The 24,475-nt window shown below is 42.3% G+C and overlaps 1 protein-coding gene across 1 annotated transcript in view; it reads left to right on the forward strand.

The window, feature by feature from the left end:
• fbln1 (fibulin 1) overlaps window positions 1-12,352 on the forward strand; it is a 46,289-nt gene extending 33,937 nt beyond the window's left edge. Inside the window, exon 17 of the mRNA XM_049573248.1 lies at window positions 11,743-12,352. Coding sequence (XP_049429205.1) covers window positions 11,743-11,882 — 140 coding nt within the window. The 3' untranslated portion in view covers window positions 11,883-12,352. The remainder of the gene's footprint in view (window positions 1-11,742) is intronic.
• The last annotated feature ends 12,123 nt before the right edge of the window (window positions 12,353-24,475 follow it).

The raw sequence follows: 24,475 nt of genomic DNA on the forward strand, positions 1-24,475 counted from the left end.
CGCCAGCATGCAAAAAGGAGCCCTGCGCTAGTTCAAGTAGGAGCAGCAGATAACATCTCCAGTGGTGTGTAACAACAACACATGTTTGGGTGGAAGCCATTCCCATCCTTTAGTCTGGTGGCGACCCAAGGCTGCTGCACGCCTGTGGGAGAGCTGAACTGAGCCTTGGCCCCGGGAGGATGAGGGTTGTTGTGAGCCCAACGATGACACATCGTTGGGCCTGTCTAGGTGTTTTGTTTTGTTTTCGTGCTGAGATGCAGGCAGGGTGGTAGCGTAAGGACAGCGCTGTCGTCTTCTAATGTTGATGGATGAAGGGACGGCCCGTCAGTATGCACATCTGTCTTTACAGAATGAAAGCAAGGGAGGGGGGATGTGACTGTCACTGGTGCAGGCTGGATTGTGTGTGCTCGCAAGTTGTACACTTGTGCAGAAACAGATGTGTGCCTATCAAACGTACCCAAATTCACACACGAAACATGAGAAAAGACCAGCAACAATTCACATAAGTCAATGTTGAAGCAGTTATAATTATATTGTACTGACTTATAATGGTATGTTTTTGTTGGAATATGCAGCGGTGTAATTCTGCATCAGTGATAAGCCTTATTTTGTATTATATCGTCTGGTGTGTGCGTCTGTGTGCGTGTGTGTAAAGAGGATTTAAGCAAAATTCCCTGTTTATAGTGGTGCTCATTTGCAGGGGCAAGTAGACTGCATATGTGTGTGTGTGTGTGTGTGTGTGTGTGTGTGTGTGTGTGCAAGAGATGGTGAATAAAATTGCAGAGAAAGACAAAGTGAGAGACTGTGATTCAATGAAAGAGGAAAGAAAGAGGGAGAAAATATGTGCAGAAGTAATCCTGGGCGCTTTGCTTCATGTGGTTAAATGTATTGTTCCATTTCCCCACGCTAGGCCTCAGTGTCTCGCCGAGCATTAGAGCACTTAAACTGACGACCACATGAAAGGCCTGTTTGTGAGGAGCCACTTCTCTCCCAAACCCATTGGATGCTTATTGGATGCAGCTCTTGCATGTTAGCACCAGTTGCCCATCACACATCCAAACTGAGGCGCTGTGCAGTGGAGCCTTTGGTCACTGACTCCTCGCTGTGAAGTGTGGTGTCCACGGTGCGATGAAGGCCCTCTTGGTTTTATTTAGTGGGTTGTGCTGCTGGTGCTTTGGCCCACAGATGCTGCTGTTGCGTAACCATTGTGTGAGGCTCGCTGACGTGTCACTTAAGGAAGCTTAGTTTCCAGTATCTCCAGTGTCTCCAACAGTGGTATTACAGCTTGGTGGGATGTGAAGAGTAGCAGACATTGAGGCTCCACTAATGAACAAGTGCGTGAACTCAAACTAACTTTGGCCATTATTTTTGGCCACTTTGTGTGTTTTTGAAAGGGACAAAAGAGGCAATTAGGAATCCTCAGAATCCGTTGCTAACGTGAAAAAGTGATCCTTGAAAGGTTTGATTGGCTGACGCTCTTTTCCGTTATGCTCACTTACTCACTCTTTAAAACCAGTCGCCTGCGCACACAGGCATGCAGTGTTTGCTTAGACGTATGCGCACACACACATGCACACACACACACACCCACACATATAGAGACTGACAGTACACCAAATAGTGTAAGAATTGCACCACTCTTTCCTAGTTCCTGGTCATCCATCACTGGCTTTCCCAGTACTGTCACATCTGGAAGACAACCCTGACAGCCTTATGCATCTGTGCAAACACAACACTTGGAAAACATGATCAGAACCAATCAAACACTTACAGATTCCCATGACGACCACAGTAGCACAGCAGCGGCGACCACACAAAATCCCCGCAGGTATGCAGACACACAGGAGTAATACATATCATCCTCACAGCAAAGACAACATCTGTGTCACATCGTACACATGTTTGAAAACACAAACAGTGGCGGAATGTGTATTCATGCCGACGCCGTCGTCCACGTTTGATTCGGGACAGGTTGTTTGTGTAGGGCTGATAATGGGATGATTGATTTTGTCAGTCAGCAGGTGGAAGGGTGAGTCCTCCCTTTGAAAACACTCTCTCTGTGGTCTCTGCTGGAAGCATGGGCTGAGTCTGGAGCTGAGGCTCTCACCCCTGATAATATGCTGGTGGTTCCCCTGTTGTATTATCTCTCAGTGACATCATACCAGGGATTAATATTGTCTTTGACCACTCCCACTGATGGTATCATAGACTAGTGTTGCTTTTTTCCCTTGTACCAAGGTGGGCCTGCTAAGAAAGTCTTCAATAGACAGTGCTGTTTATTTACTAATGTACGGCAAATTTGTGGCAGATCCAGAACACGCACATATCTCATCTGGCCTGGGAACACCTTGGGGTCCCCCAGGAGGCCCTAGAAAGCATTGCTGGGGAGAGGGACGTCTGGTGTGCTTTGCTTGGCCTTGCATTGGATGAAATGGATGAATGGATGGACAGATTTCATCCTCATCACTCATTCATTAATTGATTAATTTTTCGTAACAGTTTACCTTGTAGGGGGCCACGGGGGGGGCGGGGTACACCCTGGACAGGTCACCAGACTATCACAGGGCTGACACATAGGGACAGACAACCATTCACACTCACATTCACACCTATGGACAATTTAGAGTCACCAATTAACCTGCATGGACTGTGGGAGGAAGCCGGAGTACCTGGAGAAAACCCACGCTGACCCGGGGAGAACATGCAGACTCCGCACAGAGGGGCTCCCCTACCCTTGGGTTCAAACCAGGAACCCTCTTGCTGTGAGGCGACAACGTTAACCACTGTGCTCCTCTAATGAATTAATTGTTTAATAATCCTCCATTCAACCACAATATTATCTTCAGCATGACAAAGGCATAAAAGTACTAAGCAAGAAGGAAACATATCTAGTTCAAAACCAGTTATCAGTGAAACAATTGTGTGGTAATTTTTTATTTTTTTTTAATTAATGCATTGAAAACGCACAAAGAGAGTTATTTAGAGAATGGCAGCAGTTCCCCGAGATTTTACCCACAACGAGATTGATATCAAACATTTACGGTGGTGATCATGGCGTCTGTAATGACGGCCAGAAATAGCAATGAGTGGTAAACAACAGCTAAGATAAGTAGCAGCAGAGACTGCACTGAATATCTTTTAGATAACACTAAACTACGTTTACTGTAAAATAGTCCGGTTAGTATTCTCTCTCCAGAGCTCACACAGGATTCCGCTGTTGTTTTCCTACAACAAACGACATCTTGTGATATTTCAGAAAGAGACCTCTGCTTAACGAGGCAGTAACAAACAGACCAGATCAAGTGAAAGGTAAAGAGTAACTTCAGACACTTATAATATCAATCTAAATAACCACTTTTAATGGACACACAGTGACGATGTTCAGTTGCCCCCTGTGTTTCCATTGCAGCTCGTTCTGCAGCTGCAGGCCGCTGCCGGCTCCCTCAATACTGGACCAATTTCAAAAATTGTTCACATCAGTGTCTTTGATCAGTTTACATGGGGAAATACAGTCCAGGTTGAAAAGTGCCAAAGCTATCCTTTAAGTAGAGAACTGGGGGCGTGACAGTATGCTGATGCTGTGCATGCACCTGTCAATTTAGAATTATTCTGACGCACTAATATACGCACGGTGGTAAGAACAACTTTGGCCAGTGCACACATGTCGTGAATCTGATGGTTATTTTGCGCACTAGGTGACAACATTTCTACGCACATATCAGTGAATGAGGCTCAGTGTGTGTAAATCAAATGTACAATACAGTCAGTAGTCAACTGTGGAATCAAATAGTCAGCACATGTTTAGTCATCCCTGAACGTGTCCAAATGACTCCTCTTCATGAGTAATTATTTGTCATGGAAGGATTTTACAGTACCATTAATCACTGCTGTCTCATTCTCTTTAGCAGGAAAAACTGATTTATATAGTATTTATGTTTATTTAACCGGACAGCAACAGATAATATGGTGCCTTCTCTTCATGAATTATCCTCTGGAGAAACTCTAAGTCTAAGACGCCGCAGCTAAATTCCACTCATTTTTGAAAAGCAGGTGGAAATATGCCTTTGCGGTTTTTCTCCTGTGCAGAGGATAAATACCTTCTGCATTGCCACTGGTGCAGGGCTGGCAGCCAGCGAGGCAGACAGCAAGATGAATGGCAGAGGAAGTGGACAGTTTGTCTCTGTGCAGGTAGTCATGGTCGTCAGTGCGGCCATCCGCAGTGGCTGGTGGAATGTGAGCCTACTGTGTGAGACATGACTACTTCAGAGCCAGTGGAGCTTGCTTGTGGCTCCGGCTTGTGGCTGTGCTGGTGAGGAGTTGAGGACAGCAGTGGAGATAAGCAGACAACTCGCTCCGTTTGAGCGGCTGTCATTTGGATGAATCATGACATGGCAGCAGCGGGCCCACTAGAGCGCGCCAAGCCCATAAGGAATCCTCGTCTGCCCCACAAGAGATTAGTACGGCTAATCAAAACAGGGTCTTCTCCACCCGACAACCCCACAGCCAAACACACATCGCTCCCCTCGGGTGGTCCTCCACCACCAATGTACTGATGAAGAGATAGTGATGCAGATATGTCACGCTCAAAGAGATACTGGTATGCACACATACAGTACATATTCCATGCAATAAAGCTGTCTCCATAATTCTCAGATACACTTATCTTTAGTGATCTAGTTAATTCATATTCGTCATTACTCTCTGCTGTCTGGCTCTGTGATTTTAAGAAATGTAACTTTGTTTATGCAATAGCTCATCCCACAAAATGAATGCTGTTATAGCAAAGTACTCAAACAGTTTATCAAGATGCTGTAAACTTTCATCCATTCATAATTTAGATGGAGAATATGATCTAAAATCCTGATTTAAAATGCAAACAAAGCAGGTTTTTATTTCCTTTCCATTTAGTCTACACTGTCAGGTCTATATTTTGCGCCTTAGTTATGGGTCTCAGCTTTGAAAGGTCACTTGTAATATAGTGCAAAGGTTGTGGTAAAGATAATGGTGCATGTTATGTCATCTCAGCTGCTCTGGCCCACAACTGCTAAAACAGAAAGTCCAAGAAAAGAACAGACCAATTCCCCACGGCTACTTTTCAATGATGTCACTGCCCGGTTTGCGACACCGTCCAACAATGACCCACGGGCCATTTGAGAGATCTGTAAGTATGACTCGCTGTTAATTGACCTTAAAATATCAAGCCACATGTGCTGGCCTGTCAGAGCAGGGGTGGTCAGGGCTCCCACCCCCTCTTTGGAGTGGTCAGAGTTGGGTTTGGACGGCCTGACCCGACTGGCCATCCTCGTACCAGTGAGCGGTGACCAGGCCGTAAACACAAGATCCGGTACCCAAGGGGCCTGTGGACTCACTGTTGGCAATTTGAATGGATTATATTTCAGCCATGCTGACGGGTTATCAAAACTGAAATTGGTTGCTTTGCTAATAGGGTAACAAGGGAGCTAGTTAGCAGTTTCTTTGGCACGTCTCCTCGGTTTTATGGGCTTTTTGGAGACAAGTTTCAGACAGTAAAAAAAACAACAATGAATAATTGAATAAGAAACCGCTCTTTGCTGTGTTTATGTTTATGCCAGCAGTGCTCAGCTGTACAGCAGCGATATGGTTAGATACAAAACATATCACAGTTATAGCCATAATGACGCTGAAGAATGCCCTCCAGTACCCTCTTTGCATACTGGAACTTTGTACACCACCTGGATGCTCTCCAATGGTTTCACTGCAGTGAGCATGCATAGCGCCACAACCAGTGTGTCATTATACAATACTGTGGTGAGGCCAATGCATATTTTTCATTTGTCTCTGGTGTTAAACCCGTTCATTTTGGATTTTGTCATACACTTCCTCGCTGAGTTGTAGAAACCAGAAAACCCCGAAATTGTACTGTTTACATGTAACCCTTCAATATTGCAGCGCTCGTGGCCATGAAGGATGACAAATGCCTCCTGGCATTTGCTTCACTTTGTTTTGTGGCAGTGTCTCTGCTACTAGCATGCATTTATTTAAGGCTATTTTCTACTTAAGGGGCTACTTTATGGTGTGGCGGAATGTTTTGGAGAGCGGACAGATTGTACAGCTGTTTGTTTGATGGTGGCTGTTCAAGCCAGCGCAGTCACCTTTGCACCCTGTGGCAAGATACCTCAGTGAGATGGAAAGACACCACAAACCTTTCCAGCGCTCCAACTGGATGTCCTGCTTGGGAACTTAAGGTCTTGGATTACATGACCTTGCAACCCAGTCACAGGGCAGATTGTCAGCCGTGGTTTTTCTTTTAAACCTCCTCGTGTTTATTTATATGAATCTCAGGTGGTACGGTCGCCAATCAGAGTCAACCTGTTTTGCGGTTGTTGGCTTTTTGCCTTACAGCCCGGATGAAATGTTAAAGATGAGTATGCGGTTGTGGTTTCACCTCAGGTTCACTGTGAGTATGTTGAGGCCCAGCTGTTAGCTGATGCTTTCCACTCATTGAGGATACCACTGCGCTTTTGATGGGAAGCTTACGGAAACACGCAGTCATCATGGTCACGTACACTGACTTTAGGATCCTTTGTTGCACAATCAGGCCCAAATTGTAATGACATAATTACCTTTTTCTCGCCCTCAAGGCTGTGCAAAAACTAAGTTAAACAAAAGCTACAGGTTGTATAAAACATGGGTGTTTCTTACCATGCCACAAATCACTACAGTAACCCCGATACATCCTACATGTTCACATATATCACATATATATGTCTGAGAGCGTCCCAGAGTCCAAAATCTGAGGTGGGAAACACTTGACTGTGTTTTGTGTTAAGTTTCAGTCACCAGTAGTGAGCTCAGAGGGACTTTGGGGTTTTGGAGGAGCTAAAGGGAACTATAATTTCTGTTCTCAAGAGCACACTCCCTGCATGTGCTAATTAGACCACAAACAAATTTACAAAATAAACAAACACATTCCACATATTGCACTATTTAGACATCCTTAATAAATTTTCAGTTAAGAGGCAATATGTGTTTGTGTTTTTGTTATTTATCTGGACCGCTAAGCTTCTTTTTTTCAGAGGAATTTTTGGGATTTCCGGTGGAAAACGTACCCACAGTTGACCCTGATTAGAGTGTTAAGTTCTTGTAAGATACAGGCCACACTTACTGTAATTTAGAAAAATCGTTATTGTGGACTGGACCCCATGTGTCTCTGCGGTGGTCCATATTGTGCTCATAAGATCTTACTCATCTTCACTGTGTGCTTGCTCAACCCACCGCTCAAGCTTTTGATTTTGTTTGATTTAAGCACACGGACAAATCATGAACCTCCTGAACCCACTTTGCGTCGGTCAACTGAGAGTTGCGTGACATCTCGACTGGCTTGTGTCTGAAAATAATTTTCAGACTCCAAAATTCAATCTCTTTTTCCATGTCAGTTATTCTCTTAATGTTGTGGCTGTTGTTCGGTTTAAGCAAAGGTTAGCTTTTTTCTGATGGCGCTGACGCTTTGGAAACAATAAAATCTGAGTCCCGCTCCCCTCCGTCTAGTGTCACTACGCAACAGAGTCCCAAAACACCAAAACAAGGGGCAACCCTGGTCAAAGTGGGCCCCATTCCACACTCCTCTGAGCGCTTATCGCCGGAATCTGCTGGAATCTGTTGTGTGCCCACAGATCCGACCCGGAGAGGGACGAGAAAGCAAAATAAAGTGACAGAGAGAGAAAGACAGCAGCTCAAACTCCCATTGCTTGCCCCTCCCAGAGTTAAAGATGGATTCCTGGAGGAATGCCTCCATGGCTGTATCGCGTGACTGCGACTGCTCCCCTCCATCAAACACATGGGACTCATTTACCCTTGTGGGCCACAGTGATGGTGCCACAAACACCAGGCCCCCTCAGGAAGGGAAGAGAGGGGGGGGAGAGAAGGAGAATGAGTGGGTGGGGGGGATCCGCCGTCATACAATGCCAGTGTCCCAAAGGACGCAGCGGATGGCGCATAATGGATCATCATCTGCCCTGTGGTGAACGACCAAATGGGTTTTTACTGCTTTATTACAAGTACCACAGAAAGGAGCCTCATAATTCAGAGCGATCAAGGCGGTGATCTGTCGTCATTTTGATCCGTGTTGAGTTAAACGCGTGAGTCATCATACTAAAAGCTTGAACACTCTACTGACTCACTTATGAATAAGAGGAAATGGGATAAAGACAAAGGGTGGCTGAAGGTGTGATAGGAGGACAGTGGCGTGATTGTGCTGGCTGACTGCACTCTGCCGATGGCTGTTCAAACTGACGATGGCTGTTCAAACAGGCCAGAGCTGAAATGTCACCAGCCCTCTGCAGAGAAAAGGCCTCGCTGACAGCCTGTATAAACACTGGCATTTTTTTCCCAGTGTAATCGCATGTTCACTTAAAAAGAGCACCCAATGAATTCCATGGGCGTTCAGTAATGCTCGGTTGCACTATGTTTATTCTCCCATCTGTTTTACCGTGACAGAGGGTGTCACTTATCCATGGAGAGGGTGCAAGCTGGGTGGGAGGGCACTCAGATTGTCAAGGACAGTCTTGACATCGCTAGACTTTGTTGAGCATGTCAACACTTAATTTAAGTGCTCATCCAAATGTACAAGCTGATAGTGTGGCACACCTAACCTATCCTAGCCTATCCCAGCTGACACTGGGCGAGAGGCAGGGTACACCCTGGACAGGTCACCAGACTATCACAGGGCTGACACATAGAGACAGACAACCATTCACACTCACATTCACACCTACGGACAATTTAGAGTCACCAATTAACCTGCATGTCTTTGGACTGTGGGAGGAAGCTGGAGCACCTGGAGGAAACCCACGCTGACACAGGGAGAACATGCAAACTCCACAGAGGGGGGCTCCCTCTTGCTGTGAGCCCACAATGCTAACCACTATACCACCGTGCTGCCATTGTGCATCTTGTTGTGGTTTTGTGTCTATTTGTGGTAACTTTGGATCTTTTTTTATAATTATGTGTCTCTGTGAGGTCATTTTTGGTTGTTTGTGTCTGTTTGAAGTTGTTTGTGTCTCTGTGGTTGTTTTGCCCCTGTTGTAGTTTTTTTATTTGTTTCTTTGGAGTAATGTTGTGTCTTTTTTCGGTTGCCTTGTATCTCTTTTTAATAATTTTGTGTCTTTTGTCATTTTGTGTCTCTTTGATTTTTTTCTACCCTTTTTGTAGGGTGTTTTTGTGTCTCTTTGAAGTAGTTGTGTGTCTCTTTGTAGTTGTTTGTGTTTCTCTGTGGTAGGGCTGTCCCGAATACCATTTTTTAACATTCGGACCTTTGGCAGAATTTATAACGATTATTCGTTCACGGTGGGTGGGGGGGGGGGAGTGCTGTGGCTGTGCTGCCTGCTCTCTCCGGTTTTACGTCAGGCTCGGCTCCTTTCAAAGACTCCTTGCAGAGCACTCCTCCGGGAGTTTTTCGGACCTAATTGTATTGTAGAGTTTTGCACAGCGGCGACCGGATCTTTGCTCTCAAACCACAAAAAGATGTGATGGCACAACAGTCTCCTTCAGTACAGTATTCTATGCTTTCTTTTGATTTTCACATTGGCTAGTCATCCTGTTTAATTTGTCTTCTGATTAAATTGGAACCGTTGAAACAAGTTGTAGGAAGCCTCTGCAAGTAACTGGTTGCTGGCAGACACTCTGTGCTGCAATAAAATGGTTAATCAGCAGTGCCGTGCACTGTAGAGCCGATGTGCTGCTGGTTCTGCCGGCCTGAATAGAATATAATGTCTATAGCCTTACTGTTGTGTACAGCCTTTATAGACTGAGCTGAGTAGTGATGCACTGGTCGACCCATAACCCACGGGACCCACAAATGGACCTGCGGGTCGGGCAGCAGTGATCGTCTGTTAAATCGGTCTGTAAATGATATTTTGACATTATTGGCTGTTACTGTCATGGCATCCGAAGGTACCGATGCGTTGAGCAGGTGACAGTCCACGGCCGTTTTCAAAACACACTTGTGTCACACACTCCAAAAGAAACTTGTTGAAACTTTAAACAGTATTTTATTGTACAAAACGGGGGAAACAAACGTTGACGAAAACGGTTCCATAATTCATGTTAAATTCAAAAAATAACGAAAAAACAGCTACAAGTGAGAGGGAATAGAGATAAAGTGGTAAAACTTGGCATTGATCCACAGCCTCAGACGGATGCGCTCAAGCGTGCCGTGCACACAAGCTCCGTTGGTAGGCTGTACTGTATTTTCACATTTTTAACAATGGAATTTGAAAGTTTTGATTTTTATTGATGACCTACATTTACCAACAACAAAAAGACTACATTTAGCACCAAAAAAATGTAAAAAAATAATAATAAAATAAATAATAATAATAATAAAAAATATGTAAATAAAAAAACGAATATCGAATACTAAATTTTCATAACAAATACCTACCCATAGAAACGAATAATCGAATATCCAAATATTTGGGTACAGCCCTACTCTGTGGTTGTTTTGCCCTTTTTGTAGTTTTTCTTTTTTTTTTTGTTGTCTCTTTGATGTTATTTTATGTCTCTTCAAGGTCATTTTTTGGTTGTCTTGTGTTTCTTTGAACAGTTGTTATGTGTCTTTTTTTTTGGTCATTGCCTGTCTCTTTGTGATTGTTTCCACCCTTTGAAGTAGTTTTGTGTCTCTTTGCAGTTTCTTTTGCATCTCTTTGTGGTCCTTTTGAGTGTCTTCTTAGGTGAAACCTTTCTTGTTGGTAATTTTGCATCTCTTAGTAGACATTTTGTGTCTCTTAAAAGTTATTTGGTGTCTATTTTCGTTGTTTGTGTCTCTCTGCGGTTGCCCCTTTTATATTTTTTTTTGTGTCTTTTTTTGTCCTTTTGTGTCTCTTTGTGATTGTTTTCACTTTTTGTAGTTTGTTGTATCTCTGAAGCAGTTTTGTGTCTCTTTGCAGTTCTTTTATGCCTACATATTTTTGTGGTCTTTTTTTTATCTCTTTGTGGTAATTTTCAGTCTCCTCTTGGTTGGTGCGTGTTAATTTGAGTGACATTTTGCAGATGAAAACCAGGGGCCCCGGACACTTTGGACCCTTGGGCCTGTGCCCACTAGGCCCGTTCAGGAACCCATCCACGCTCCCAGCCTGATACACAATCAATACAGTCAGAAGAAAATGGACTTGAAATTTAAAAAAGGCCTCGGTCCATAAGTGCAAGGTGTGAGCCGTTGCACAACCGATGTAGACAGCTGTACTGAATAAAACAGTGGCAGAGCTGTCAGACGTGCGTGAGACAGACAACTGCACGATTCGGAAATGGTTTAGACAGCCTCCGTCCGGGACATTGTTTCCGAAAAGATACTTGCTGTTGAAAGACAAATGTATTTTTTTCATGCTGTGAGCACCACAAATAAAATTCTATTATCCTCAATTGTATTAGGGTGGCAGCAGAATTTCGAAATCAAAACCTCAGGCTTTGAAACCAAAACTATCTGCAGTGCTAGTTACCGTTAGGGGAAAACATGTTTTAGGTTTAGGGGTTGGGGTTGGACCCTTTGAACCAAACAGCAATACATAAATAAAAAAAATTAGAATCATATCAAAATGAAGAAGCATAAAAACAATTTATCTTTGCTAATTGCTGCTTTTGATCAAACTTGACGTTCATGAGAAATGATGAAATCGACAAACTTCACTTGTTGTCAGTCAGGCCAACCACTGTAGTCTCTTTACGGTAGTTACTGTCACTGATATTTTTCTTCTTTGCCTCCTTCAGGTGTTGTTCGCCAGGTGAAGGCTCTGATTGGTCCACTGACTACAGTACTGAAACTGTCCATGCGCAACCTGACAACTCAAGGCGACTCCGGCCAGAATATCGTCAACGTTCACGTCTTCGTCTCCGAGTTCTGGTTCTGAGAGGCCAAATCTTACCACATGTATTAAGACATTCGTTGTCAACACTGTACACATTGGTTTTGTTGAATCAATGCATAGATCAGTGTCGAGGTTTTAATCCCATGTTTGATTACTTTTGACAGTTTCTGAGATGAAAGGCTACTAGCTGCTTCTGATGACAGCACTACACTATGTTTTGATGACAAGCTCAGCCTGAGGCGCACCCCTGCGTTGCATCTGGCATAACGGAGCTGAATATAGAGAAACTTTATGTTATTAAAAAATCTGTTTAGAAATGAGACATCCAGAAGGTTTTAAATTGAAAGTGCATGCATTCAGAAAGGTCATTAAAGGATACGATGATTAAATTCAACAATATTCTTTTCATGACATTATAAGCCTTTATGTTTTTGTAACATTCACTTTTCCTTTCTTACCGTATGCATTGGATGAGGTATTTTTTCTATGGAATAAACACTATTTTAGTTACAGTATTTGTTTTTTGTATTTCCTCCCAGTAACATTTCAAGACCAGTGTTTGAATTTCTCTGTGAATTCACACTCATGGGTTCAGAAGGTTAACAAGAAAGGAGAAAACCTCTGTATGTAGATGTTTTAGGAACTCTAAGAACCAAAATACAGACAGAAGATAGGGAACATGAGGAGATAGCTGCTGCATCTGTGATGAAAAACAGTTGTGTGAAGTGGTCTTTGCAGGGCCGATTATATTTCACCAAATATGATGAAGTTGATGTTCAGGATGGAATATCAAAATAAGAACCATGTGAAACTAATGCACTGGTGCGACTCTTCCTCACGACTACTTCCTCAGCATAGATCTGGTAACGTTAGCTAACGCCATTCGCTCACCAAGACGGCGGTCCAGTTTTCCACAGATTTTTTCTCACACCACAATTCAAGTTCTCCTTGTGCCCCATTATTTCCCTTTGTCCCAGCCTGCTGATGGTCCTTTGGCAGGGTCGAAATTAGAAGGCTGCAGTTCATCAAATGTGTATAAGTACTTACTTAGTATTTTAAACCTCTGGCTGAATGGGATCTGTCATCGTAATTGTTGTTTTTGTCTGTGCTTGGTTCCTTTTTCCCTTGTAATGATGTAATGTTCACATTTTTCCGTCTGTGGAAAATTTGGGATTGGGAATCTATTTTACAAACTAAGTCCTAATATCTAGGGTGAAGTCATTACTAGTAATTTGGTACACTTTCTGGTAGATTACCAAGAACACCACCTGAAATTTTCAAGACTACCTTAAGTGTAACTTTTAGAAATTTGAAAGAAATATTTTGCAGTAAAATACTTTAAAACAATTGGCCCTTAAAACACCAAAAAAACACCACTTGACTTTAATGACATGCTCGGGTAAAATGGAACAATCATGTTCATTTTTTAATGCTCAGTCAGTCATCAGTCATCAGTTCAGTCATTAAGTGATTATATCATTAATGTCGCTATTCACTACAAATATCATCCAACTTTTTAGCCAGGCTTTCCCTGTTCTTTTGCTGCCTGTCTCGTTGGTGCCATATTGTCTACTGTCACAGTCTGCTCTGCTTTCCACTCATCCTGCCTCAGTCTCTCTCTCTCTCCACCTGGCCACACCTTCCCATCAGCAGCATCATTCTCACCTGTTGCTCCCAGCTGGATCTCATCACCAAGCCAGTATATAAGCAGCCCTGGTTCACGCTGGCTTCCTCGAGAGAGGTCGCCTGTCCTCCTGCTGTCATTAAAGCTTCCTGTCAAGTCAAATATCTACCTGTGTCCACATTGTGTTTTATTCTCCAGGGAAAAAGCTGTGGCAGGGCGCTGGATTAGCGCTTCATCCCAGTGCTTCATAAAAAAAGAGTTCCCAGTACTATATGTAATGTTGTCCTCCACATGGGTATGTTTCTATGACATCACTGTCTTGACACTAACATTAGCCAGGTAGCTAATGTAACACTACATGAACAGAGGGCTAACTACACAGTTAAAGGGAAATTTCAATTTATTTCAACCTGTCTCCTATCATCCTAAATTTGTTTCAAGTGACTAGTGACATAAAAATAATAGTTAGCATGTTAGCCGTTAGCCTAGACACAGCCGGGGCATGATATTTTTTTTCGTAGGATGGTAGGGGAAGGTACCGCCTTTTCCGCCTCTGATTGGCTAGAAGGGCTCTCCTCCGATTGGTTATGTGCTATATGCTGTCGGCTAGTCTGTTTTGATCGTCTTTACCACCAGCAGAAGTAAACAAAGTCCATCCAACAGTGTGATAAGTGCGTGCCATCAGATTTATATTAATGGAAAGCACATCGCCGAATTTAAGGTTGACACCTAAAGTGTATGTCCACATCTTAACGTATATTCTCATAGGCACGAAAAGTATCCAAGGGACGAGGAAACGGTCAACTAAGCAATTTCTCAAGACACTTTGGCAGCACGCTCTGGAGGACAGACATGTGTTGCAACTTTTTCTCTGTAAGGCTGGACTCCTCAAGTCTCCAAACCAGCTAACGGAACTGTAACGGAACTGAAAGTTGGACTAACCTGTTATGAAGTCGGTGTTACTGTCGTGTGTTGTCACATATTGCTATACACATATGTCGTTCTCTGACATTTATCCTAATGATATGAGGCGGTCTTTGTGGAAAAAAGCTTGTTTAGTGGACTAACTTTGCACTTGAAGGTTGCCCGTTCACTTAAGTTTTAACAGGTCTGATGCTACTATACAGCCCCGGCTGTATCTAGGCTAACAGCTAACATGCTAACTATTATTTTTATGTCACTAGTCACTTGAAACAAATTTAGGACGATAGGAGACAGGTTGAAATAAACAAAATGGCGATAAAGGCACAACAATCACCAGCAACATCCAGTGTTCGCCGGCTGCTCTGCTCCCAAAAAATGTGTTTTTTCTGTCTTTATTCTGTCTTTATTGGTAGAGAGTAGCTTAGCTAAAGAAGCAGCAGTGATGTCACCATTGCCTTCCTGAAAAGTAGAGCTTTTCAACTCAAAGCACTTGAGGCGACCACACAAAAAAAGCCGGAGCACTCTGAAAAAGTTATTTTTTGAATCAGGGACTAATTTTGTTACAAAGCTGTATAATTGCCTAGAGTTGGTTTGTGTTCTCACGGCAGCATTTACAAGCAGACCAGATCAAATGCCTGTGCAAGAAAGCTGCTCTTGATTGGTCAGAATTTCAATGCAGGAAAAATCCAGGAAGTAAACCAAACGTTGAAGAAGAGTACACTTGCAAGATAAATGTGACACTTTCTAATGTCACAATGGAGGGACAACTACGCAGGTAGATTTTAGCGCTGCTCATCGTGGACTATTTTGCTGTCATTGTTCATTTTAGTCAAACCATACAGTTTGAAAACGAGGCGCGGCTCCAACTAGAAAACAATGTTTTGATGCATTGGATGTGCTGAATGTGCATATTAAGGCAGTACAGGAGGAGGTGCACATTAATAATCCTCCAGGACTGTAACATGCTCATGTTTAACCCAAACAATGTGTCATGTGACTACAGTTGGTTCAGATCCAGGTTGGAACACCTTCTCACCACAAACCAACCGCACCAGAGTTCATTTGTAACCAGACTGAGACCACCTCTTCAAGAAGGTCACGGTCCGGTTGTATTTGACAATATGTCAACCTAAAAGATGCCATTTTAAATGTGTGAAATGTGTTTTCATCACTTTGTAAATTCAGTATGATTGTACCTGGTGAAGTCCATTCATGAAATCATCATGACTTTGCAATACTCTGAATAAAGTCGTAACCCAGTGACAGGAAACTTGGTTATGATAATTCAGATGTGTCAATATTAGCTCACAAACAGAGACATGCAAATAGAGCTATCTCAGCCAGTTTACTTTTGTTCATGGCGGTCTGTGGGACGTCGGTTTCCATGGCAACATTTAGAATGTTCTGTTTACTTTGTGCCCAGTGATATCTGTGGAGGGCCAGTAGAGATGTATATTAACAGCTTGTCCTCAGAATGCCCTCAGATGTTGAGTTGCTGTAGGATGTACATAAGCTTCTACTCAAGATACCCAGTGCATGCGTGTAAACATGTTGACTGTGGGTTTTGTGGTCTTATTGTCATTCTGGGAGCCTGGGGATGTAAGATTTTCAGGAAATCCTCTTTGTTGAGTAACTGAGGAGGAGAACAAGGTGGCAGCAGTAGTTAAAGACCGTGGGCATGGGTACCAGCAACCACAATCCTAATTACATTTACCAGTGAACCAGAACTCCTCTCTCCATCAAACATGTGAGGGGGGGGGGGCACATCAGACAGAAAGTGAGCTGAGCACATGTCAGTAACGGCCTAACTATGAGACCGTAATCATCACTGTGGCTGGGCCCAGCCAAAGCCTCCCGATGCTTCAAAGACAATAGTGGAGGAGGCGCATACATCAGGGGCTCGAGTCGTCTGCCGTGATGGATTTTAAGGCTCTGCTGAAGGGGGATATCCTCTTCAGAGGAAATAGAGGCCAGCAGGTCAGCCCTGTGGTCGACATGAAAAGAGGGAGCAAGTGCTGTGTATGCGTGTGTGCCTGCATGTGTGTGTGTGTGTGTGTGTGTGTGTGTGTTAACTTCAGAATCCTAAAATCACACTTTCAGTTAATGTTTAATATGATACGTTTTCTTCCTGTATGCTAATGTTGAACTGAGTAACCTAACTAATGTGTAAATAAAACAACACTGTCTCATAGAAATTATGTTTGTACGACACTAAACTGCTTTCTTAATTGCAGCACGTTGTTAAGGCAACAGAATCGCTGCCTGGATAATGTTCAGAGTCAACATTTCTTTCAGGTAACGAAACACTACGTTCATATACCACTAAGGACTCACACGGAGGGGGCTGGGGAGAATAGTGGCCGTACAAAGTGCAGGACCTGGACAGCAGAGCCAAGGTTTGCATTCAGACTCCTGTCTTAGGTTCAGACAACAAAAGTGCTTTGGTTAAGGTTAGGGATGTTCAATGTTATAAAAGAGGTAATAAAAAATAATGTCACGGTGAATGTCACTGGTATTGCAATGTTAATTTCGTCAAAGAAAGCTATGAAATTTTTCAACAACCTTTTTCCGAAGACAATGAAGAGCTAAAATTAGATCTCGATAATAAGAGACGAAATCTATGTGTCATTGTCGTTGATGAGATGAGACATGACAAAAATGTTAATGGTGGACTGTCGGACATTGAAAGCCGAGAACAGCCATGCTTGCAATTATCTTCAAATGCCACATGAGCAACAGGCTGGTAAACAGTAAAAAGTCAGCACCAGGATGTCTCTCTATGGAGTTAGATTTGTGTCTTTATTACATGCAAGAAAATAATTGATATGAGAGAAAAAAAAAATGTTTGAGAGAAAAAGTTTTCACACTGATAGCAAAAAATAATAATATTTGAGAGTAAAAAAGTTGTGAGAGAAAGTATTTTGTCATAGAATATAAAAAATTTTGAGATTTAAAAAATGATTTCCGAGAAAAAAAAAAAACTCTCTCAAAAAACTTTTTTTAGTCTCAAATATTATTATTTTTTGCTATCAGTGTGAAAACTTTTTCTCTCAAACATTTTTTTTCTCTCATATCATTTATTTTCTCGCATGTAATAAAGACACAAATCTAACTCCAGCAAAAAGCAGCATCACTCGTTGGTGCAAGTTGTGAGCTGTGTATTCAGGAGTAAATCAGCTGTGTGTGTGTCTGGCTGTGGATGGTGGAGCTGTTTGTGGAGTGTGTTGAGCCCGGTCTCACTCCGAAGTCACTGAAATCCGACGCTTGGGTAGTGACTTGCGGCGTCAGAATCCAACGAAAAAGTTGTCCTTTAACATCGGCATGATACGCAGCCAGATGCAGTCCCAGAACGTCAACAACCAACGCACCCAGGGTACTGTGCATGTTGTATGTGGAGGTATAAACCTAGCATCAATATGTGACAAGGGCGGAGTGAGAATGTGTTGGTTTGTTAGTTGCAGCGGTGGCTGTTAGCAGTTAGCCGTTAGCTCCGCTTGCTAGCCGTTGAACGGCAGCGAAGCAAGCAGCCACCAGCCGCTGGGCTTCACATCTGTTGATCCCCCGCAGGACTCCACTCAGTCTGGACTGTCTTGGGAGGGTCTCTGGGTTGATCCTGTTTGACAGGTAGGAGGCTCAGTTATCTGTGAGTGTAGCTGTGTTGTCAGTAAACAGTCTGAACTCAGATCAGTTTTCTCTGACAGAGATTAAAATTTAGTTTCCAACCCTGTAAGACATACATTTAAACCTCCAGACTGAGATGTTGCTGATTAACACAAAAAATCAGGTTGAAATTAAATTATTTTTCTGCTACTTTTTTTATACAACCTGTCACCTTGATTGTAATTTCTAATACATAAATAAGCTTGATTAATTTAAAGATTGAAAAAAAACTATATAGAACACATAATGACTAAAAGTTGACTTAAACATTATAAATTTTTGTCGACTAAAACTATGAAGGATAAAAATGACTCAAATGTGACTAAAACTAATAAGCATTCTCGTCTCAAGATAAAGATTAAATCTGAAATTGTTGTCAAAATGAACACGGCTTTATCGCAAGATTACTTATTTTGGTGGGGGGAAAAGACTGCCAGTGAGGATTTTGCAGTTTTACAGTTTTTGCGACTTGCCAGGTACATTAATTAGCTGCATTCCTTCATAATATTAATAGAAAACATAATCTGCTCTGCATTCATTTCCCCTCAAAATATATTTACTGTTTCAAATTAATTGTATATAAATGTAATTCCAAATGGCTTGTTTGGAGAATGGTGGATTTTGTTTTCCCCAGCATGGCATTTTGGCTCGTCCCTGTATCTCAGCCTAGTCAGCAGAAGAAAATGTTGACATTGCACATTTCTGCAAACCACAGATTTGTTACATTTGTACGTTTCAGGCGCGTTATGTCAGCATTTCTAAAGTGACATAGTTTATGAGCTGACTTTGTCACCCGGAGGTTGAGGGAATGGTGCATGGCGTGACACCTACGCAGATGGCTGCCAAACTGTAGGCCACTGTTTGAGAAATCGGTGTGTTTCCAGTGGTGATTGTGGCACCGAAACAGGGTATTTTAAGCCAAAACAAGATCTTTTCCTAACCAGAACAAAGTGGTTTTTGTGCCTAAACATAACCACACAATAACCACAGTGTTGTTGAAATGTAGATGAACATAAAGTTTCAATATAATAATGTACAAATGTTACACACAGTTTATGTGGTTTGTTTAAACATACAATTAGAACATTTATCCTGGCAGTTGGGTATATATGTTTCAATTTAATCAGTAGGAAGAAAGGTTATGATCTGTTTTGAAGGAGAGTACAAGTCCCTAAAGGAGCCATACACACCTAGCAGAATTAAGGCCGCTTCTCTTCAAGCAGATAAAAAGAAGAAAAAATCAGTAAGAGCAAAACTCGGGTCTCTTCATCAGTGTCGGATGAGACTGTCAGTTTCAATCATGACACACTTTAAATTGGCTCTGAGTAGTTTGCAAGATGAAACAATGCCTCCATATTTGGCTCGTCCGTGCTGCATACCAAAGTCCTCAGAAAACGCATTGTAAGGACATAAACAGCTGAATATGAGCAACAAAAAGCCATATAGCCAGACTGTGTGGGAGGACATTACCCAGGAAAGGCCTGGCTGGCTCTGAATCTGGACAGTAAGAAAGGCTGGGGCAGCAGTCCCTCGCAGCATTACCAAACCACATACATGTGTGGGGACAAATGAGCAAATATCTTCTGCCAGATTCTCCATCCAAAGCCAAGAGGGAGCTGCTTGCACTGGAAGCCTACGGTATGACTAAGCCGAGTGGGCTTGATGAGTCGACGTAATGGCAGGGGAGCAGACCTGTGTGTCTGCACTGTTTGTTTGTGTACTCTGCTGTGGCACAATGGCGGTCAGGCCTCTCAATACAAGTGGTCATGGTGGTGTCTGGCCCGGAGTAGACAGGGTATGGGGCTGATGGGAGTCTAGCCCAGGGGTTGGTGAGGCGGACTGATCCCAGACAGAGACCAGAGGACCTCAGGAGGCACGTGCTCGGCCGACTCCTGCACTCACCCACTCCCTCTTTTTCCTGGCGTCCTACCCCGGCTCCCACCGCAACACATGTTATAGGATATAAGTGAGTTCTTTTAATAAATTTGGGGGTATTTATTTTTTTCCTCTATTTTGCAAACCACTGTTCCTCATTACCATAAACACAAAAATGTTTCATGTAGATGGGCAATACCAGCTCGCTGTGGTTTTGCTCCCGTCTCCCTGAGATCCTCATCTTTGCAGTACACTTCATCTTTGCAAAGATAATGGTTTAATTCATGAAATTTAAATGTGACAAGGTGATCAGTTTTATCTTGCATTTATTGCAGACTTGGAGCATGTGTCATCTGTCATACTTTAAATCTGAATAAACCTGAAAGAAATTACAGTTTACTATCTCTGCTGATACTTCTGCACTGCACCTCTCAAACATATTTCACCTGTGTCTACAAAGTGTTCCCTTACTGTGCTTTTAAGGGAATTTGCAAAGTGGTGTTTCAAAGAAGTCCAATAGATGGCAGACACATACAACACAACGCTGCACAGCCACAGAGCTCTAACAATGTATTTCCCTGGAAAACTGTCACCACCTTACATTACAATGGCAGACACAGCCAACATAAGACCAATGTTTTTTTACTTTTCGTTAAAAAAAGAAATCCCCTCATGAATCTTTCTATCCAGTAGGACAGACTTTGCAATAAAATCTGAACTTACTGAAATTTATGCCCATCATTTGAAAATATATTCCGCTGGGACCTAAATAGTACAGCATTAAAATCCTATAAGATTCTGATTTAAGCTTGACAAAGTGTTGGATTGCACAAAAAACAATGTGGGAATCTGATGTGAATGTTAGGGAAAACTCTACTGGGACCTTCACCCAAAATAGGATCGTAAAGGACTGGCTCCGCAACTCTGTATTTCATGACAAGTTCCATACAGTCTTGTGATATGGGATTCCTGTTATTGCCTCCCCTTAAATCAATTAAATCTTTTGAGGTTTCGGTTGATAGACAGTCCACCAATTATACGGGGGCTCCACCTTGACCCAAAGAAAAACACAAAGCACACAAGTGTGCCCCTCCATAACTTACAGATTTTAAGTGTAACCATTTACAACCACTACTGAACTCGACCTGCTGCCAGAGTACACAGTGGATCAATCACATTTGGGAATATAGACCGAGGCTGCACTCATGAAAATTCAGCGTGCAGTCTCTCTGTTGTTACAAGCAGCTCAGAACACACTGTGACGTCCATAGTGCTAAAGTGGATGCATATCGTAGGGGAGGAAGGGAAACAAATCCGACCACATATAAACGTGGTGTGATGGCCACCTAAAATAGTGGCTGACCTTACGCTGAGAAAGTCATCTTCTCTGAAATGAAACGGGTGATTTGAACGTGGCATTTATTTGTTTCATATTTGGTCAACTTTTATGGCCTGTTGCGACATTTAAAACAAATGTGTTCTTTATAAGGATAAAAAGCACAATGTTTATTGAGGAAACTCCATGAGACACTAGCTGTGAGATTTAAATGTCCAATAATGGGAAGTTACACTTCAAAAAGTGGTTTCTCGAAAAAGAAAATGTGTATTTGCCATGATGAGGCTCATATGCCTTTTTCCAGTTTGCCACGTCAGTTTCAGTACAAATGGAAGGATTTCATGGGGATTCTAGTCCCATATCAAACCTACGTCATAGCTGTCTGCACTTTGAAAAACTGGTCCAGCGGTGAGGCTTGGCCTTTGAGGACTTTAGTTATATACTCTGACAGTGACCATGATTTCACGGCAGGTCTGCGAAAAGCTTCACTGACATAAGTGGCCTTCAGACCTGGAATGTTTGAGCGTTCATTGTACGTGAAAATGAGCTGGGAGTTTGCTGTGACTGCCAAAGAGTTGTTTTGTCTGTGGCTGCGTACACACGCCCAACTGTCACCCCTCAGTGGACACCTCGCACCGTCTCAGATGTCTCTGGGTCTCGGAGCGCCGACCAGACAGGGAACACATCAGGAGAAAGGAGATTTGCTCTGTAAACACGGGGAGTTGTCAGTGGATTTTGGCATTTTCGTTAACAAGAAAAACCATTACGTACTGTATGTTTTGATCTGAGGTGTCAAGTATGTAATCGTGGGGAACTTACTTCTCACTTGCCCTTTGAGTTTTGACACTTAGAATCATCACTTACAGTGGTCAGAATCACACCCAGTAATTCATCGCCAAATCACTCAGCAGCATGTGTAATGAACCAAACTTAAACTGCTGAGTTCCTATTAACAGATAGACATCTTTAATCAGGCTGTTCTCATGGACTGTTCATAAGCATAGCTATGAAAAGTAATGTGCCACAATTCATGAATAACGCACGTAGTTATGAGCCAGTAATTCGTGTATAACTCACGTAATCAGGAAGGCAGCTATCACATCACCAATGGAGTGAAGAAGGAAGTAGTAAAAGAGCAAATATCCATGTAAGGAAGCATGAGGTGGTGGAAAAGAACAGTGTCCATGTCCTGTGTGAAACCAAGTGAACTTTGAGTTATTTTAAGGAACGTCATCGCCATATTTTTTTTCCTAACCCTAACCTTTGTAACATTACATTACATTCGTAACGTTACTTGCTTAAACCTAACCTATGTAACGTCATGTTATGTACGTAACCTAACAACACCAAACCATGTTTCTTTTTCTAAACCTAACCGAGCCTAACTTTACTTGCCTAAACCTAAACCTTGTAACTTACATCAGGTACTCAACTTAACATTACTTGCCTAAACCTAAAGACTCCCAGTCATGTTTCTTTTTCTAAACCTAACCTACGTTACTTTACGTTAAGTACGTAACGTGACAACGCTAAACCACGTTTCTTTTCCTAAACCTAACCAAACCTACGTAACTTTTTTTAACTTACATAACATTACTTGCCTAAACCTAACCCTCGTAACTTACTTATGTATACAATTTTACGTTATTTGCCCAAACCCAAATATGCCCAACCATGTTTTTTTTCCCCTTAACCTAACCAACGTAACTTTACTTGCCCAAACCTAATCTATGTAAATTCATGTTATGTACGTAACCTAACAACACTAAACCATGTTTCTTTTCCTAAACCTAACTGAACCTATGTAACTTAACTTGATTAAACCTAACCCTCATAACTTATGTTAGGTACACAACTTCACTTTACTTGCCTAAACCTAACCTTCGCAACTTATATTAGGTACGCAACTTAACGTTACTCACGTAAACCCAAAGATGCCCTAAAGATGTTTCTTTTTCTAAACCTAACCTACATAACTTTACTTGCCCAAAAGTAACCTATGTAACTTATCCTGCCTAAACCTAACCTATGTAACTTCACGTTATGTACGTAACATGACAATGCCCAACCATGGTTTTTTTCCCTAACCCTAATCTACGGTACTTTACTTGCCCAAACCTAACCTATGTAACTTTATGTTAAGTACGTAACGCAACAACGCCAAATCATGTTTCTTTTCCTACACCTGACTTATCCTACGTGACTTTACATTCATGGGATGCTAATTCATTCGATATGCAAACCGCTGTATGAGGATACACTGGTTTGGTAACACCTTACAAAGTCTATACGAAAACATCTGGCTTTGGATTTGGCACAATTATAACACAAATGTGTGATTTGAATAAGACAAAAAGGAGCCTGTTAACATACTCAGTCTGAACCAATCCCAGTCTGACAGGGGAAGTGAGGAATAAATCAGCCGCTATGAGACAATATAAAAGCTATAATTGTTTTAGCCTGAGCTCAATGAGAAAAAAAAATGTTTTTTGATAGAAATACTATTTATGGGTTTGTAATGGCAAAGCTCGATCTTCCAGAGCACATCTGTATGTCATTGTTCCCAAACCACTGTCTCTGCATACACTCAAATTTTAAGAAAAGACATTCAGGGAATTAATTATCCAATTGTTCGGAGGCATCATCATGGGGAAAAGGACTTAAGGCGTCAAAAGGCACATTTTTAATTTGGTGACAGTCACAATGCGTTTGCCTGCTTTCCCATTAACATCATTGTATCTCTGCCTGCTCAGTGCTCCATTTTACTCCGTGCATGACTATGGGATGATTGAGGCTTCCAGGAACCACAATGAGACAAAGGTCATCTGTGATATTAATGAGTGGAAGGCCTTTGAATCTGGCACGCTGGCAAGCAGCTTTTCTGTGTGACTAAATGTAGCTTACAATTGCCAATGATAATTAATATGTCACATTTTGTTTCTCAAAAGGGTGTTTTCTGCCTTTGTAACTTAAGAGGGTTGGGGAAATCCATCATCAATGTTTCTTGCATCGGTACTGGGTCATACACACAAAGTAGGTTTGGTTAATGGTTACCCGCTACAGTATGGAAGCCCGTAGAGCAACGCCGTCATGCCACTTCATCGCGACAACACAGTCTGTACACCATACGTCTGTTGACACAGCAGTCACCCTTGTGAACACACACATCTACTTCACAAAACAGAATGCCTACTTAATGGACATATGGCCTACATT

This window comes from Epinephelus fuscoguttatus, linkage group LG4, assembly GCF_011397635.1.
Source record: "Epinephelus fuscoguttatus linkage group LG4, E.fuscoguttatus.final_Chr_v1".
Lineage (NCBI taxonomy): Eukaryota > Metazoa > Chordata > Actinopteri > Perciformes > Serranidae > Epinephelus > Epinephelus fuscoguttatus.